General features: G+C 33.8%; 1 protein-coding gene across 1 annotated transcript in view; it reads left to right on the top strand.

Annotated features, from left to right (window-relative positions):
• The window catches only part of LOC111088474, a 14,159-nt gene extending 1,917 nt beyond the window's left edge, over nt 1-12,242 (top strand). Inside the window, exons 2-3 of the mRNA XM_022398721.1 lie at nt 5,511-5,828; nt 10,940-12,242. Coding sequence (XP_022254429.1) covers nt 5,600-5,828; nt 10,940-11,943 — 1,233 coding nt within the window. The 5' untranslated portion in view covers nt 5,511-5,599 and the 3' untranslated portion in view covers nt 11,944-12,242. The remainder of the gene's footprint in view (nt 1-5,510; nt 5,829-10,939) is intronic.
• The last annotated feature ends 8,103 nt before the right edge of the window (nt 12,243-20,345 follow it).

Genomic DNA, 20,345 nt, shown 5'->3' with positions numbered 1-20,345 from the left:
GCATAAAATAAAATATTTAGTCCAAAATACTTCCAAAAATGTTTACGTAGGTTATCCTGAGGTACATTGGAGGCACTTTAAGACGTTCCTGTAAATTATCCTGGGACACATTGGCGCAACAACTGAAGCACATTGAGATTCATGTAGACTGTTCGGGAGTACATTGGTGCAACATATGAGGCACTTTAAGACGTTCCTGTAAATTATCCTGGGACACATTGGCGCAACAACTGAAGCACATTGAGATTCATGTAGAATTGTTCGGGAGTACATCGGTGCAACAAATGAGGCACATTTAATGGTTGTTTTAAACACTGACATTGTACCATAGTTTGTTTTTATTATTTCAAAGTATTTATAGAATAATTATTCACACCAATTTCAAGCAGATTAAATCTTTAAAGGCTGTACCATCTAATACCTGGAAACGTTTGTACGGCTTACAATAATGCTTTAGATAAAGATTTATAAAGTCTTTGTTAAAATCAAAATCCATTTTGCAAACATGTTGGAAGGTCAATATATCCGAAGACTAGGTGATTAGATGAACACTCTGTGTCACCAGTGGCAGATGATTTATAAAGAACGGAAACAATGTCATTACTATCAATGGTGTGTATGTCATCTTCTTCTGTATGAACAAAGCATGCTTAACTTCCAGCCCTGGTGAGCTGTCGAATCAAAAGGATGTCTTCAAATGTGTGTGTTCAGTTTTTGTAATAATTATACCAACAAAATGTGGAACTTTTTTTTTCTGTTGCATATTTCATCAATTTTTCATTCTCAATCCGATTTGTAACGTTGCGGTTCTAAATTTTTCATCCTCAGTCCGATTTATAACGTTGCGGTTCTAAATTTTTCATCCTCAATCCCATTTGTAACGTTGCGGTTCTAAATTTTTCATCCTCAATCCGATTTGTAACGTTGCGGCTCTAAATTTTTCATCCTCAATCCGATTTGTAACGTTGTGGCTCTAAATTTTTCATCCTCATTCCGATTTGTAACGTTGCGGCTCTAAATTTTTCATCCTCAATCCGATTTGTAACGTTGCGGCTCTAAACTTTTCATCATCAATCCGATTTGTTATGATGGGTGTTTTCACCTTTCCAGTTCCTTATTGTTCCTAGGCGAAATTCATAAATAATAAGAGATGGGAATGGCACTATAAGACCGAATTATTTCTAATTTTCCGTATCTGGGGCAGAGCTAGTTGCTCAGACTTTCCTAGCGATTACTGTAGCTCTCATTGTGTGTGTGTGTGCTGTTTTTAGACTTGCCCTAAGCTAGTCTGAGATTTGGGACTGCATCACTAGGGTTAGGACTGGGGGTTTATATGATGACGAAAATTTATGATATTTAAATATATTTCTGTTGTACGAACAAATTTACTCGAGAAAACGCGTGAGGTATTTATGCTATACCTACCATGGATATTGAAACCCCGTTTTCAGTGTTATAATTCTTCAGACTTACTGCTGAGTCATTTGGGGGTAGGAACATTCAGACAGTCCCAACGTGCCCCATTCACAGTGTCCCAGTGATATTAATAAGATACATTGATACATTATGCTCCTTAACTTTTCGAAGGGATTTTATCAGCAATTTACTGATAACAGCTGCCTTCATATTTTTTGCGAAATAAGTACATTCATCTTTGTTACTTGTATTGTAAAACTTAAGGGATTTTATCAGCAATTTACTGATAACAGCTGCCTTCATATTTTTTGTGAAATAAGTACATTCATCTTTGTTACTTGTATTGTAAAACTTTTTCTAAAAAATCAGTGATTATGCTTTAATTTCTTAAATCGATTAAGTCTGATTTTGACTGACAACAGTCTAGTTAGATGTACGCTCATAAAATTGAGGCTGACCTCTGGGGTGAAGACTTAAACTAACATCTGTGCATTTTATTTATACTGCACATTATCTAACGCAAAAATAATACTGCACATTATCTAACGCAGTAATAACACTGCATATTATTTAACGCAATAATAATACTGCACATTATCTAATGCAATAATAATACCGCACATTATCTAACGCAGTAATAATATTTCACGTTATTTAACGCAATAACAATACTGCACATTATCTAACGAAATAATAATGCTGATAAAAATGCACATTATCTAATGCACATTGATCATAATTTTGACTTGGCTCATATAAATATTAGGTGTAACTTGGTATTAAATAACATATAGAACAAGAAAACATTTAGAACGTTGAGTTCTCTTAAATTAAAGGTTAAGGTATTATTACTGTTGTTATTTTCTTGTCGTTTTTACTAATTGTATGTGTGAATATCTGTTGAACAATTCATTATTATTTTACACGAAGAGCTTGTTGTTTTCTTAGTGCAAAGGTACACAATGGACTATCTGCACTCTGTCCGCCACGGAATCGAACCCCGAATTTTAGTGTGTAAGTCAGTAAACTTACCGCTAACCCACCGGAGTACGAGTGAAGGAAGTAAGAGCGACGTTCAGCGGGTGGCCATTATTTTGATTTATCCCTTCGGGATTGGGAGGGAACTGGTGTATGCTTTGATGTGAATGACCTCTTTAGTTTGTCTTCCTTTCGTATTAGAATCCCTGTCCACGATTTGTTGTTTTTAAAGTTGAGGATGTGGTTGTTTTTTCTTGCTTGTTTGGATACTGCTAGTGTATTTGTATTATAATTTATGATACTTATTTTGTGTTCGTTTCAATTAGATATCAACAGATATCGCTTGATATCTCCAATATAACGTTTTGAGAATTCACATTTAGTGTCATTAACAACACTGTTTCGTTAATTGTAGGTTAACTTGCACCAAGGAAGAATGTCTCTGAGAATATGGAGATGTGTAAACATTATAAATAGATTTTGTCATTTCCAAACAGAGATCTTACTTAACCCCAATATAGGTCTTGGGAATCAACAGTACGTTTTGTTAAAAATACAATGACGTCGAAACATACCATAGTAACATTATAAGAGGTAGTTAGAGATTAAATATTTTTCACCAGTTGAATTGAGCTCTTTAAGTAGTATGGGATATTTAGGGACAATTGTTTTAGAATGTCTGGAAGAAACCTAGACGTCTTGTAAGTTGGAGAATAAATGGAACAAACAATATGTCTCATTGGATTAGCTCCCCAGTGACACAACAATTTTACTGCGGAATTATGACCCTAGAAACCGGGTTTCGATACCCGTGGTGGGTAGAGCACAGATGGCCCATTGTGTAGTTTTGTGTTTACTTACAAACAAACAAACTCATGGGATTTTTTTTTTAGATGTTTGGTTCTATATAAAGTTGAGGTGAGATGGAATTTTGGGCACAATTTTATGGAGCTTAATTAGATAAGTTAATGAAATACAATTTATTGTTTATAACGTTAACAACTAATGATTTTCATTCATGAAAATAGTCAAAAGGAAAACTTGTTAATAATAATATATTTTTTTCCAAGAATGCTTTTATAATGATTTTCGTATTTCTTTGTTTAGAATCAAACACTTTAACCGATTTTTTAAAAATTGACAATGATTCATCAGTTTCGATACTTGTTAAACTTACCAGTAAGAATAATATTATGAAACGAATCTACTATATTTTTGTGTGTGTTTTTTTTTTGTTCTCCATTTATTATTATTACTTGTTTTTGCAATTACTAACTAATTACTTGTAATTACTAATTAATTGTTAGTAGACTAACAATTTCTCCACGATTTATATTTTTCAAAAATATATTAGAATTGGACTTTATATCTGTTGATTACATTACTATACTAATTTGAATGTCAGAGTGCAGGCTGGGGAACTTGTTAAAGTATAAGTTTCGGGTGGATTGTACCTGATGTCTATATTCTACAAGTGACTTACTTCCGAAAGAGCAACAGAAAAGTTAGTTAGCATGAGAAAATAAACCCAATAATCCGAGCTCTTTCTTTCGGAAATCAGACTCTCCAACATCTTTAGGGAGTACAAGGACAGCTCACATACAATGGTGAACGGTGGTGGAATCGCACCTGGAGAAAAAGGATATCCTCAACATATTTTGGGAATTATTTACACTGTTTGTTTGTATTGAATTTCGCGCAAAGCTACACGAAGGCTATCTACGCTAGCCGTCCCTAATTTAGCAGTGAAAGACTAGAGGGAAGGCAGTTAGTCATCACCCACTACCAACTCTTGGGCTACTCTTTCACCAACGAATAGTGGGATTTACCGTCACATTATAATTCCCCCACGGCTGAAAGGGCGAGCATGTTTGGTGGGACGGGGATTCGAACCCGCGGCCCACAAATTGCGAGTCGAGCTCCCTAACCACTTGGCCATGCCGGGCCTATTTACACTGACAGGTTTCGCTAAAGTTATGCTTTCTTATATTTTTAGAATTGTTAAATTTTATTATATTTTGTTGTATTTTGTGGCTTACTTTCATAATTTAAAAGACTGGATTTCAAAAGGGTTTTTTATAATTACGCAAGTATCATATTAAATGTAATATCTAAGGTTAGCTAGTTTGTTTGTATTTAAGCACAAAGCCGCACAATGGGTTAGCTATGCTATGCCCACTAGGGGTATTGAAACCTGGTTGTTAGCGTTAAAAGCCTTCAGACTTATCGTTGAGCCACTGGGTGACGCAATATCTAAATAAAGTGTAAAAACAACTTCATCTTAACTTTGGTGATATTCTAAAGACCTTTACCTAAAAACAAATATCATAAGGCATCAAAAAACATAAGGGTACAAACTACAATATACCTTTGGAAAAACGTTAGTTATATGAAGCACCTGAACCCACCCAGTGGTATAGAAACCTCGTGTGTTTGTATAACATTAGATTAATGAAATATTCCAAAGTCATCTGGTCATTGGGAAGTTACGTAAATTCGTGGTCAATGAAAGGTTATCTTAGGACATGAAAAGTTGCTTCCCTTACATGTAATTGAATAAACGCCCATAAAAACTGCAAAACACAAAATGTGAAACTGCAACTTCGTATGTTTCTCCCCATAACCCAATGAACTTCCATACCAAATTTGATGAAGATCCATCCAGAGGAAGTGTGGTAGTGATAAAAAGTCGCCCATAAAAACTGCAAAACACAAAATGTGAAACTGCAACTTCGTATGTTTCTCCCCATGAACCCAATGAACTTCCATACCAAATTTGATGAAGATCCATCCAGAGGAGGTGTGGTAGTGATAAACAACGCCCATAAAATCGCAAAGCGCAAAATTAAAAACTAATAATTTGTATCTCTCCATGAACCCAATGAACCTCTATACCAAAGTTGGCGAAGATCCATCCACACCCAGCGACGTGGTTACATGGACATACAATAGATAGTATTATTATATTTATATATCTTTTATTTCAAATTTATTAATCAATGTATTTTTGTTACGAAAGACACTTTTAATGTTTAAGTTACTGTAAGATTCAGATCTTCACTTAGAAACTACTAAAAAGGTAGCGTTACTGATATATGTATACCGTTCTTTTCTAGGTTTACTAGTACTGCTAGTGTCCTGTTTGTTACTCAGCCTCCAACATCACGAACACAAGTTATCTCAGGCTCCTCCCAAATAACCAAAGATGGATCACTACCTAATTTCTTACAAAACCACAGAACTCCATCCTCAGGAGTTTGAATGTTCCTTCTTTGATGCACCAATGTTAAAGAAAGATTGTTTTAGTCATTTCGTAAATCTGGAGGATTTGTTGGTTGATAACCTCGAATCCAAACCGCTCAAAACTGTCCATGTCCAGGAAGGGAATGACTTAGAAAATTATAATGATCCAAAAAAAGGAAACATCCTAAATGGTAAGTACTTAGGAAATTATTTTATAAAAGCTAAAGCTAAACCAAAGGAATATGTCCTGATAAACATCGTCAACTATATCATTTTTCATTTGAACCACTATTTAATCACTAATATTTTCAGTTGCAACCTTTTTGGCAAGACGTCTAGATTAACAACCTTTTTGGCAAGACGTCTAGATTAACAACCTTTTTGGCAAGACGTCTAGATTAACAACCTTTTTTTTCACTTAATGTTGGAGCTTTCATTGCCTTACTCACAAAAAAAAACCATCAACCACATCCTTATCATTACCATATTCATCCTCGTCAAATCGTCACAATAGATGCCAATTCCGTGTAATATTCCCATGAATCATCTTTTTCCCCCCTAAGGTAATAAGCAGTAAAACAAAAAGAGAAAAAATTACAAGTATATTTTAAAATAAGCATAAGAAAACAAGGATTTTTGTTTGCTTCAGATTTTCACTCAAAGCTACACATATCATCAACACTACTATATTCCTTATAATTACATAATAGTTCTACTATACTTCTCCAACTACATCATCAGCATTACTAAGCTCCTCCTACAGCCACTTCTATCATAAACATCAGGATATTATTTAACCATATCATCACAATTAGTATGCTCCTTCTAACCATATCATCATCATTAATAAATGCATCGAAACCATATCATCACTATTATTTTATTTTTCTTAACCCTATCATCAACACTAACATGTCCTTCCAACAATAGCATCACCATCACCACATCTATATATATTTATTTCTTAATTAACATCATCATCACTACTATGTTGCTATTAACATTTTTTTCTTTATTTCGTTTTTTTTCCTTTTTAATCACATTTAAGAGAAACTACAGTCGTGAAAAGAATGAAAATACAGTCGCCATATTGTAAAATAAGAAAGAGAAAATACACTATGAATTTTTACAGCCACAATCCTCTTTAATCCAAGCTTTTGGGATTTCTTCTCACTTACATGACCGCTTACAGTTGTCATTTTAGACCAACGATAACCGATCTAATTTTAGTATTACTTAATTGCCGTTTTTATTTCAGTAAATGATATTTAAAGAATAGTTATAACAACCAGACGTGACAATTTGAACTTTAACATTTCGTGAATGCAGGCTTGATATTACTCATATATAATTAATATTCTGTCGAAATTTTTTTGCCCCATGTTGTTCCAAAACGCAATGTTTGTTTATACCGCTAAGCCACTGGGGGGAGAGGGGGGGCGTGCGCCAAGTTTATAAACTTCTGTCTGATGTTGAGTTTCTTGCATTATACGAGAAATGTCTCCTTTCTCGCGGTTTTTAAATTTACCTTATGAATTAATTTTACGATATAAACGCAAATGATTAGAGCACAGCAGTATGTCTACAAATTTACAACGTTAGAAACCGGGTTTCGATACCTGTGGTGGACAAAGCACAGATAGCCCATTGTATAGCTTTGTGTTTAACTACAAACAAACAATTTTATGGGGTTTTTTTTGTATTTTCGCGCAACAACAGACCATCAAAATATGGTATCGGAGCAACAACAGCCCATCAAAATATGGTATTATCGGAGCAACAACAGCCCATAAAATATGGTATTATCGGAGCAACAACAGCCCATAAAAATATAGTATCGGAGCAGCAACAGACCATCAAAATATGGTATTATCGGAGCAGCAACAGCCCATCAAAATATGGTATTATCGGAGCAGCAACAGCCCATCAAAATATGGTATTATCGGAGAAACAACAGCCCATCAAAAAAATGGTATTATCGGAGCAGCAACAGACCATAAAAATATGGTATTATCGGAATATTTTAGTTTGAGTTTTACAATCGGTGGTCTTCATATTGATTGTTTTCATTATTCCATGACCATTTGTTTCTAATAGTTTAAACGTAACTAACCAATGTGTTCAAACTAGATCGTCCACAGAAACAGGCTGCTGTTTTCACTAGCAAACCACGAATTTTTACGTGAGAAACAAATATAATAAACCCTGCTTTTTTTTTTAATTAACTGTCTAGCGATTCTATTTGTTCGTGCTTCAATTCGACTTCTGATTAAAGTTTTGTATTTTTTTTTTCGATTTTCAACCAATTGCTTACCTAAACTACTTCATTTATACATTATTCTGGATGGTAGCGCGTGGAAATTCGTATTTCTTATGAAAAGTCCTGAAGCTTCAGGGAATCATAGTTTTTTGTGTTGTTTTTTTTTGCAAAACTTGATAGTATTGTTTCAGTGATTATTATGATATTTCACTCAATTAATACTGAAAAAAGAAGAAAAGAAACAGACTGTACTTACATTTATTATACATCAGAGCTAATAGAATATCAAATATTTTTTTTCTTCAGTCTCTAGCCAGAAAAACTCACAAGAACAACACTCACTGTTAGCTCCACGCCGGGCTGCGTATCGTAAAAGTCCTAGGTTTGCGCTGAGGTGCCAGTGAATACGCTTAACACTTTTAGCTGTGGATGCGTTATAAGAGTATGAGTCAATCCCATTATTCGGCTTTAAAGCTGAACAGAGCCCTTGTGGCAGCGTCTGCTGCTGACTGCATGCCTTCCTTCTGTTCAGTGGCATTAAGTGACCTTCGAACTGGCCAATGAACCCATAAGTACCAACGTGCTTTTCAAGTTGAAAATATCAATATATTTGCCCCAGTCATCGGAGACACCAACACTTAACTGTAATTTTCTGTTTCACTATCTTCGAATCTGTTAAAAATACAACAAAGAACTATTAATAAACTAATTAAAAGCTCAATACATCATCTTATTATAACAAAATGTAGAGCTAGGAGTATACTTTCAAAATCTGATAACTTTAGATAGTCACCGAGGGGATAAAATATGGGTAGGTTGAGCGATACTTGAATTACATATAGATATATAAAGGTAACATGTTAATATTGAACAATATTATCACGTTTTGGTTAAAGTACATCAAATTTTTCGCGAAAGAATTGAATCTTTTTATAGTAAAGAACACGTGCCAGTTAAAGTGTGCATAATACTAGAATAAGCTGATAACAAGCTGTTACCCCTTAGCGTTACCAGCTCTGTACTAATAAAGTAAGATGTATCTTGGGTTTTGCAATGTAACTTTACTCAGTGTTGTTGTAAGCCTGATAATAAATTATCGCCTTTTACTTTTTTTATCAATTCTGTACTAATAAAGTAAGATGTATCTTGGGTTTTGCAATGTAACTTTACTCAGTGTTGTTGTAAGCCTGATAGATAATTATCGCCTTTTACTTTTTTTCAGTTCTGTACTAATAAAGTAAGATGTATCTTGGGTTTTGCAATGTAACTTTACTCAGTGTTGTTGTAAGCCTGATAATAAATTATTGCCTTTTACTTTTTTCAGTTCTGTTCTTATAATGTAGGGTGTATCTTGGGGTTTTTGCAATGTAACTTTACTGAGTGTTGTTGTAACCCTGATAACAGATAATTATTCTCCCCTTTTTCCCAGTTCATTTCAGCAAAGAGTTTGTGTTTGTCAAGTTTCTTTGAACTAATTTTTAATAAAACTTTAAATCATAAGCAGCGGAATAGTACCAGAGAAAACCATACTTAAATGATTTGGTTAAGCTTTTAACAAAAGTAGCTCAAGGCCCATAGAATATAGAGAAAAATGTGATCGAATAGAAAGTAAAACATGTTTGTAGTCTATGATATCTTCGTTGTCACCCATACAACCAGAACTATGTATTTGCAACACATTACCTGTTCATCTATTTCTAGTTATTTCTACTGAAAAACATTTATCTAACACTAACAAATTTGTTAGTTTCCTGTAATTCAAGTTTGTCAATTTTGAATATTAGAACCTGATGAAAGACATGTGGATAGCAATTAGACAATATTTTCCTTTAATATTTAACTAGAGACATTAAACGATTTCTTGTTAGGCTAGCTCACTTTCAATGTCTTTTAGAACAGGTTTAAGTTCCAGTTGAAAATGGTTAGACAAACAACCAGTTTAGAGGCTTTTTCTTTCAGTGTACACAGAAATATAAGGGGCCGTGTTCAAAATACTGAAATGGCAAATCAATGGAAAAAAACGGTAATAAAGCATTACCATAAATAATATATATAACTATATAACCATAATATATAAAATATAATCCTTGTATTTTCTAGTAACTTTCTACTTAACATAGAACTCCCATCTATATCTAAAGAGACAATAATGACATATGAGTTCCCACCTTCACCAAAAGACTTTGTTTGGCTTGCTGCTAATGGTAATTTATAATTTATTATGTTATTAATCTGTTATTCACACGTTTACGGTTAATTTCAAACTAATATTTTGTTATCCTGATATATTTTTCCAACTCGCTCTCAAGGACTTATAAAAGACATTTATCATTTACAGGGAACGTTTGTACTTAATTAAAACAATGCAAGTTTAACAGCGATCATATATTTCAAAGCAATAACTTGAACATAAACTTTATCTCAAAATTTTAAAATCATAACAAAGCTTCTTCATAAACAATATTTGCATCTACCAACAAATAAATATTTTGAGGTGATCCCACCCCTTGAAAACCTTACATCTCATTGACCGTGAGAAAAGCATGGTTGTTTGAAAAACAATCCAGCAACTTTCACACTTTGACCTTGCATCCCTTTAGAATATTCAACTTTGTCTAAAGCGTCAACCTGCCAAGATTGTTTGAGATTGACTCAATAGGGTGGAAGTAATTAACCAACAGGATTTACAAAATAGAAATAGGGTTATGTTTAATTTTGATCCCCTTAGGACATTCCTCATAGCTCATAATGTTTACTTACAAATTTTGGTTGAGACTGGCCCAATAGGCTCGGAGGAGTTAGGGTGCAAACAAACACACATTTCGTCTTTATATTTATAAATTAGCAGTGTAAGACTAGAGGGAAGGCAGCTAGTCATCACCACCCACCGCCAACTCTTAGGCTACTCTTTTACCAACGAATAGTGGGATTGACCGTCACATTATAACGCCCCTACGGCTGAAAGGGGCGTTATAATATATATATATATATAGATAGATAGATAGATGAATATTTATTGTTTTGATTTTAATATTTACTTAGAAAGCCTACAGTCTCAAAGGTGGGTGGACAATGAGTTGGACTTGTCACTACTAGAAGACATAGAACCCCTGGTGACGCCTACACCTACCACTATAGCGGAAGCCATCATCTATCCACAGACATCCATACCCTGTGAGCCACCCAGCATAAACACCAGTTTTATAATGCCGTCTGTTCCTCAGTCACATGGTTTTTCACGTATTCAAGCCCCAACAGACAATTATGGGTTTCTCGTGGAAACACCTCCTGACTCACCTGTTAGTCAAGTGCCAGATGTTTTGGGATTTTCAAGGATACTAGAACATCCAAAAATGTATCATTGGGATAACTGCGGAAGTTTAAGGGGTCAAACATTACCAAATCTACCTTCATCTTGGAATCCTTCACCATCTTACTCTTCCGGGGCACCTTCCCCAACGCCTTCCGTGTTGCATCAAAATACTCCTTTCTTCTGTCACTCTGGTTATGCAGATCTCTCTAGAATTTCTCTCCAAGAACCTAGTACCGCAGGGATCTTGGACTTCAAAAGTCCTAAAAATTTGTGTGGTTTTGATAGCTTCGATGTTTCCAACACAAGCCAAATGGAAGCTGGCAAGCTGATTCAGCCCACGGAGGATACAATATTTCCCAGATATTCCGAGATCCAGGAAAGTGAAAATGTTGTATCTCATGGAACTATCTTTTCAACCTCTCCCAACTATTTAGATCTACCCTCGACAACTCGACGACAACGCACCAAAACAAAATACTTACAGAACGACTACATAACTAAAATACTACACAATGAGACCAGAAAAGATCGCAAGAAACTTCAAAATAAAGAAGCTGCAACCCGTTACCGAATAAAAAAACGTGAGGAAGCCCAGTGGTTACAAGATGAGGAGAACGTGTTGGCAATGAAGAACAGAGAACTGAGGAACAAGGTGAAGAAGATAAAGACTGAGATAACCTACCTGAAAAATCTTACAAAAGAAATCCTTAAAGTCAATAGAGGATTTGTATAAGCTCATAATCCATGTGTTTCATCAAAATCATTATTCGGTTTATACGTGTCACAACAAAACGTTCATAACAATTTAAACGACTCTAGCGCCAGTTAGTTCGTCGTAATTATTTGCATTTCTTGGAGTAGTTGTGTCAGTAAAATTGAAAATAAAAGACTGTGGTAATACAGAGTACACATATTGATTATTCGAGTGAGCTTTTCCTTATGTGATGGTTTTCTTGTATATTGACATTGAAAAATGGAGTAACTTATTACAAGAAACCGCAGCAATAATAATAATACTTATATGAGACAATCAAGTGTGATGGTGATAATTCACTTGAATAATATGTGTATCTTAACAATATATGTTTATATGAGTAACAATAATATATATATATATATATATGTTCCTTAATAGTCGATTTCATTTATATATATATGTATATGGTAAGGAAACTGAATACATTTAGATATTAAGCAAGTACACTGCCGAATTACAAAATGTAGGTAAATGAGGTGAGTGGTTTTTGTTGTTTTTTTGTTGTTGTTGTTATGATTTTGGATGGAATCTATCCATTCTTAACCATGATCATTCGGAGAAGTTTTGATCCGTACATTATGGAATGAGGTTAAGATAATTATCATAAGATGGTGATAGGAAAATAAAACACCAAATTAAAATACTGATCATATAACATCGCGTAATTTACCGAAGAACACCGTTACCATGGTATTAAACATTGTTTACAACCGCGAAGACCAGCGGAAGATACTGATGTTATTTATTGACAGGGTAAAACTTTTACTAATATATCACGTGAACGAACAACTTCACGATGGTATATGTTCAATCGGTGAAAGAAGTAAACAAAGATACCTGCGGCAGATGACGCAACAGCACGATCAAGCGTTCGTAGTTTACGTAAACAACAAAATGGCGTTCATTCAAATTTGAAGTAAACAACAAAATGGCGTTCATTCAAATTTGAAGTAAACAACAAAACAATATATTTTGTTTCAGTGACGGTATAAAACTATGAAGATGCATTTTTGAATAGCAGATGTAGATGAAGATGAAGAAGAAAAAAGGGTTCCTTAAAGTATAGCAACTATGTGCTATATAAGAAACGCCATTTTCAGGAATGTTCCTTAAAATACAATGTTCTCCAGCTTCATGTAAAGTATAGGGAGTATAAATTAAGAGCAGTCTGGAAGAGATACTGATAATTCTTGCCTTGGAATTTCATTTATTTTAAATAAATAAAAAAAGGACTTGATGCACAGCAAAGAAAAATAGTTATGTAAGTTAATCAAAATGTATTTTAAAAATACTTTTGGTTTTAACGGCCTTTTTCTTTAGGCCGTTGCTTTTCCTGCAATTTTTGGGTTTATTTAGCGATTGAGAAAACTAAACTGTAGATATTTTATTTAATTTCCGCTCATAATTGAAAGCTCATATAGGATATTAGACCTAAGACTCACTCCACTCTAAAAACAACAAAATGTACCTATAACTTTAGCACCAAAGGTGTTTTTTCATAAATTTAGATCTTTGACTTTTGATTTTTCGACATCAAAACTCTTTATATTTTTTCCTTGGAAAAGATATAGAAAAATCCATGTCCGAATTCTGATTATTCAAACCATATTTTAAATGTCCTTAAATAATAAATACGTAAATCAACCAAAGGTGTTAAACACCTGGTGACATCAGTAAACATATAAAAAAAAAGATCCATCTTGACAAAAACTTTTTGTATTATGTAAAGTACTGTGAGAGAAAGCTTTCAAGTTATTTTGTACAAAATCGTAAGTTTTTAACCATATGTGAGATCTTTTCGTTCTTGAAAATGTTATTAATGGTGTGTTTGTCATTGGTATGTTAAGGTATCATTTGTTTGTTTTTAATTACATGTCTATTTACGAAATATTCTAAATACCCATAACTGTTCTATTAGATACACGTAAATCCGGATAATGTCTGAAAATAAGCAGCAAGCAATAAGAAATAGAGTATTCTTCTCGCGTGTCCTTCTGGGGGGGGGGGGATATCTGGATATTAGCAGTAAATATCTGGAACAGATTTTACGCGTGTACACGACTTCCAGGGGATTTCTGAAAATGAGAAGTGTTGTAATGTACCTCTGTCCTAACATTGCATTATTGTAGGCTATGCTGCTTTTTAAAACTACACTAAACCAGAATACCTAAGATTTAAGCAATGTTCTAACGTACCTTTAGGATGTTTTCGTGATCACACATGTACGTAATTAAAAAAACAAAGGATCTCACTGCTACTCAGCTGAGCACTTAGTTTGAGGCTTTGTGTTATAACTAGTCTTGTTGAAGAATCACGTATACTATGATGAAAGTTTACACTATTTCAAAACGTGTACGTTTGGCTAAATAGACGACATATAAATGCTAAATGTTTTTAATTTTTAGTAAGCATTATATAATGTACTTTAGTAAATATTTTATATTCAATTTTATCTAAAAGAATACTCTCTTGTTAATTCGTTGCTAGAAACTCCGTTTCTTGTACGTAATTCGTCTGTTTGGAATAATATATATTGATGTGCATTGTGTCGTCCGGTTGAGTAACTTAAATGATGAAAATCAGTGGAGAAGAAATGCTGAGAATGTTTCTTCAAGAAACGGACTTTCCCAATTGGAGTAACGATGAGCCAGTTTATTCATCCTCGGGGAATTCGAACGCTTTATTTCCAGTCCTAATATTTCATTTATATGCAATGTTAAATATTAGCTAGGACTGATTTTTGTAGGAAATGTTTGTAACTTTGCTAAAGGTATGGTGTTTTCGAACGAGCGAGACATGAAGAAAAAAAAAAAAAAGCGAAAAAATTGTCCGCTTTTTCCTTCTTTTCAAACTTTCTACTTATGTTTTTTGTACCAATTTAAGATTTGATTTTAAATTTGTGTTAGCGATACTTGTAGTAATATTAGGTTTTATTATCATATAAAAAAACATTGGGTCTGTGGAAAAAAGAAATAAAATGTATTTCAATAACGTCTGATCACATGCGTCATTTTATACACTTGTTTTTGACACTATGCAATACAAAACAACAAATCATTTATCAAGCGTCTCAAATTCAGTATAACAGTAAAGCATTAATTATTTTTAGCTAAAAACCCAACAACTACAACTGAGTAAAATTTGATTTATTTAAAAGTATGCGTATAAAATCTCGGTCATTAACTACATAATAAATATCAAGAACACCAACAATTGAATTTAAATTAAATAAATATAAGATATTTCTTATAATGTTTTTAATGGTGTTTCGTTTCTTTTTTTTAGGTATAATTATGTGAATTATAACAATAATTTACGAGTTATAACCAACAATATGTTACAACTAACTATAAGTTACGACCAACAATATGTTATAACCAACAATAAGTTACGACCAACAATAAGTTATAACCAACAGTATGTTACAACTAACAATAAGTTACGACCAACAATATGTTGCAACTAACAATAAGTTACGACCAACAATATGTTGCAACTAACAATAAGTTACGACCAACAATATGTTACAACTAACAATAAATTACGACCAACAATAAGTTATAACCAACAATATGTTGCAACTAACAATAAGTTACGACCAACAATATGTTTTTGGTCGTAACTTATTGTTAGTTGTCAATATGTTGCAACTAACAATAAGTTACGACCAACAATATGTTGCAACTAACAATAAGTTATAACCAACAATATGTTACAACTAACAATAAGTTATAACTTATAAGTTATAACTTACAACAAACAATACGTTATAACGAACAGTAAGTGAAGATAAAAGCGTTGAACTCTTTGAACTGTTTCTAAACAGTTGCCCCTAGTGGCACAGAGGTAAGTTTGCAGTGTATAACGCTAAAAACCGGGTTTTGGTACCCGTGGTGGGCACAGCACTGATATTCCATTATATATCTTTGTGTTTAACTATAAACAAACCAAAGAGTTATGACATAATAGTACAAAGCTTGGTCTGACTTATGAAGATTAAGTTAACATGACATATCGGCAGGAAGATTAATTTACTTATGGTTTACTAGCTTGTATATTATAATTGAATTCTAATATACTAGCATGATGACTGGTTTTACTTATGATATATTAAATTATAAATTAGTTTGGATTATGATATATAGCAAGAATTCTTCTATAATATATATAAATCAGCACGAATATTAGTTTGACCTATGAACCCCATCCAGTGGCACAGCGGTATGTCTACGGACTTACAACGCTAGAAACCGGGTTTCGATACCCCTGTTGGGCAGAGCACAGATAGCCCATTGTGTAGCTTTGTGATTAACTTCAAACAAACTTGACCTATGATATATATTAGTTGACTAGCTGGCTTTCCACTTGCCTGTCAATTCAAAATTACTTAAGATACAGTGATTGGGTAGCGGAATCTTGAAAGAAATAAACATTAGAATAAAAGGATTCTTCTAGTTTAAACTTTTCTTGTTATTGTTATAAACTGCAATATTTAACACAAGGTATATCTTCATAACCACGAACATTTCCGTCAGAAATTTTATCTTCATAACCACGAACATTTCTGTTAGAAATTTTATCTTCATAACAACGAACATTTGTGTTAGATATTTTATCTTCATAACCACGAACATTTCCGTTAGAAATTTTATCTTCATAACCACGAACATTTCCGTCAGAAATTTTATCTTCATAACCACGAACATTTCTGTTAGAAATTTTATCTTCATAACAACGAACATTTCCGTTAGATATTTTATCTTCATAACCACGAACATTTCCGTCAGAAATTTTATCTTCATAACCACGAACATTTCTGTTAGAAATTTTATCTTCATAACAACGAACATTTCCGTTAGATATTTTATCTTCATAACCACGAACACTTCTGTTAGAAATTTTATCTTCCTAACAACGAACATTTGTGTTAGATATTTTATCTTTATAACCACGAACATTTCCGTTAGAAATTTTATCTTCATAACCACGAACATTTCTGTTAGATATTTTATCTTCATAACCACGAACATTTCTGTTAGAAATTTTATCTTCATAACCACGAACATTTCTGTTAGAAATTTTCTAATCATTTGTTGTTGTCGTTTGAAGTTAATTATAAAGTTACACAACGGGCTATCTGTGCTCTGCCCCCTCCCATACGAGTATCGAAACCCGGTTTCTAGTGTTGTAAGTCTGCAAACATACCGCTGTGTCACTGGTGGGCTCTAATCATTTGAGTTCTTATCGTAAAAATAATTCATAAGATAAACTTAAAAACTGTAAGATGGAGAAAGCATTTATCGTATAATGTAATAAACTCAACATCCATCAGACAGAATTTTATAAACTTGGCGACCCCTCCACAGTGGCTCAGAGGTATAGCTGTGGACTTTTAACGCTAAAAACCGGGTTTCGATACCCGTAGTGGGCACAGCACCGATAGCTTATTGTGCAGCTTTGAAAAACAAATATCACTTCAGTTTATTTCAGACATCTTAAGAAAAATTGAGAATTTTTGACAGTTGCATGAACACATTATTATGCACTGGTGGATTTAAATGTGTAATAAAAGCTGTAATTGGATTATTAGGTTTAAAGTTTTAACGTGCCATCTCGTTTTTTACCTCCACGCATTTTGCACTCCTATACAAAGCTCGACATATATTTGTCAATCCGTCTAAATATGACATTCATTCTTATGATAGAGGTTTTATATCTCAGCTTTCATTCATCATTATAAATCATTGTAAAACTACTTGCAAGGATGAAACGTCATAATGCGATCAAAACTATGCATTAAAAATTATATTACCCAGCCATTTGGTAAGCCAGGAAAATCATAATGAGATAGGTATAGTCGTTGTAACCGAAACGGACAACGTTATGGTTTTTGATGCATATAATCCGCATTAATTATGCGTTACTTTCACTTCTCGATACATACACATATAAACGAGTCACGTTTCCATTTTATTTCTCTTTTCCCGTTAAATTAAACTCAAAATAATGTAATAAAACTCGAGACACTGTTAACGTTATACGGTTTTAATTTATGAGATAACTTATAAAATAGAAATCGAATGGATTTAGTATTTTATTCTGTTTTTCTTGGAAAAATTGCCCTTTAATATAAACACTTTTAGGAGCATGAAATTTCGGGATGTTTTTTTTTCCCCATTTTGTTGTTGTTTTAGCGCAAAGCTACCCTACCCATCGCGTAGAATAGAGCCCCGGAGTTTAGCACTTTTTTAAAGCTATTGACGACGCTAACAGAAAATATACATGTGAAATAAAAATATAATTCAAAGGCAAATCAGTCTGTGGAACAACATCTTAGGATTCTATACTGAACACTAACACAGGATCACCGTAACTCTGTACTGACTGTGGAACAATGTTCTGGGCTCTACACTGAACACTAACACAGGATCACCGTAACTCTGTACTGACTGTGGAACAATGTTCTGGGCTCTACACTGAGCACTAACACAGGATCACCGTAACTCTGTACTGACTTTTGAAATAATGTTCTGGGCTCTACACTGAACACTAACACAGGATCACTGTAACTCTGTACTGACTGTGGAACAATGCTCTGCGCTCTTCACTGAACACCAACATCGGATCACCGTAACTCTGTACTGACTTTTGGAACAATGTTCTGGGCTCTACACTGAGCACTAGCACAGGATCACCATAATTTTGTTGATTCCGGACTGTAAGAAGTAAGCCAATATCATTTTAAACCAGTATAGCGTTCCAAACATCAACTTTCTTATTGTTGATTATTGGATTTTTTGGCGCAAAGCTTCTAAAGCTATCTGTGCCAGTTTTTATTTTACCCGCGGCACAGTGGCTCATAGAACGACTCATAGAGTACAAACTTTTAGCTCATAGCTCTGTCATCTCTTGATCTAATTTGAGATCTAATTACAGTTTTGAACTCAGGAGGTCAAACCTTTTCGATTGACGTACTTGACCACGCCCGAGGTCTCATAGATTAATTTATAATCCTTCCTAAAATAATTTCAATTTGAGGGTAGGCTGGTAGAAATCCTGATGAGTAATAAAATTGGATCAGGTATACGCGCGCCCCACGTTGGGTATTGCTGGCACACAAAATATATCGCTAATAAAAAGGAAAAACAAAAAGGTCTCATAAACTAATTTACTCTAATGCTGCCTAAAATAACTTCAAGTGCCGCGGCTATTGGGAATTCCCTCTTGTTTTTTCTATTTTGACAATAACATATAAAAATCAATAAAATTAGTAAAGCAGATTTACAAAATGATAGAAGACATAGGTGTTAAATAAGGTTACAATTAAATATAATTAAAAAGGCTTATAATCTGTAAATAGCTAAAACCAATTTGAACAATATCATCATTCCCAAATACTGTGTTCGGTTTAATAGAGACAACAGGAATTAAAACGTGTTCAAAGCCATTAACATTATAGTAGGCATGAAAGGAACAATATGGTAAGTTGTGACTACAGCTACTCTGCTCACACACATTGGCGTGTCACTCCATTACTGGACAAAGTGATGAGTAAAAACGCTATGACCAATGAATAGCCTTATCAGGACCACTTCCTTCCATCAGAATGTTAGCCGGAAGGCTATAAATCAAACAGCTTGTTAAACCATTGTCATCCCAAATCGCTTGCCAACTTAAACTAATAGCAGACTTAAATCACTGTTACCATTGGACGCTGATTAGGCTGCAGTTCCAGCAAGCTTGTTCCCTTGGATACTGACATGGTCAGGATTCTAGGAAAACAAACTGGGTAGATAAAGAAAGATATAAGGAAATGGGTCAGTCATTTGTAAATATCCAAGATATCCGATTAAGAACAAGTGTTAAGCAATTCCAGGACGTTCAAAGAACTAAATGAATCGGTATGGAAGGCGCAATTAGGTTATTACAAACAATGATTTACAAACAAAAGTTTCACAAACTTACAAGCAATATAAAGTCTTCCTTTTAGTCTGGAACTTCTTCGATATCTTATCGAGGGCTCATGATGAGCGAGTTGATTACGAGTTGACTTCGGTATAATTCACTTTACAATAACATGGAGCTAGCTACCTTTGTCCTTCGTTATTCACCAGCCACGCACGCTGAGTTTTCAACGATGAATTTATATAATGTTCCTGGTCAAACATCTGAAGTTTTCCAATTGATAAGCATTATAACAATCACAATTATAGCTTCCAAAGTTTATAGCACACTGACTATAACAAACTAGTAATAGATACTCTCTTTTTTGGCGCGTCGCGTTTTTGTTATATTTATAGGCGTATGGAGGTTTTCTAGAAATTTCAGTTTTACATAACAATACTGAGCTACATTTAAGCGTTTACGTACATAGATAT

Source organism: Limulus polyphemus, unplaced genomic scaffold (assembly GCF_000517525.1).
Source record: "Limulus polyphemus unplaced genomic scaffold, Limulus_polyphemus-2.1.2 Scaffold3841, whole genome shotgun sequence".
Classification (NCBI taxonomy): domain Eukaryota; kingdom Metazoa; phylum Arthropoda; class Merostomata; order Xiphosura; family Limulidae; genus Limulus; species Limulus polyphemus.
The sequence above is the reverse complement of the archived record's forward strand: the minus strand, read 5'-3'. Positions and strand labels throughout refer to the sequence as shown.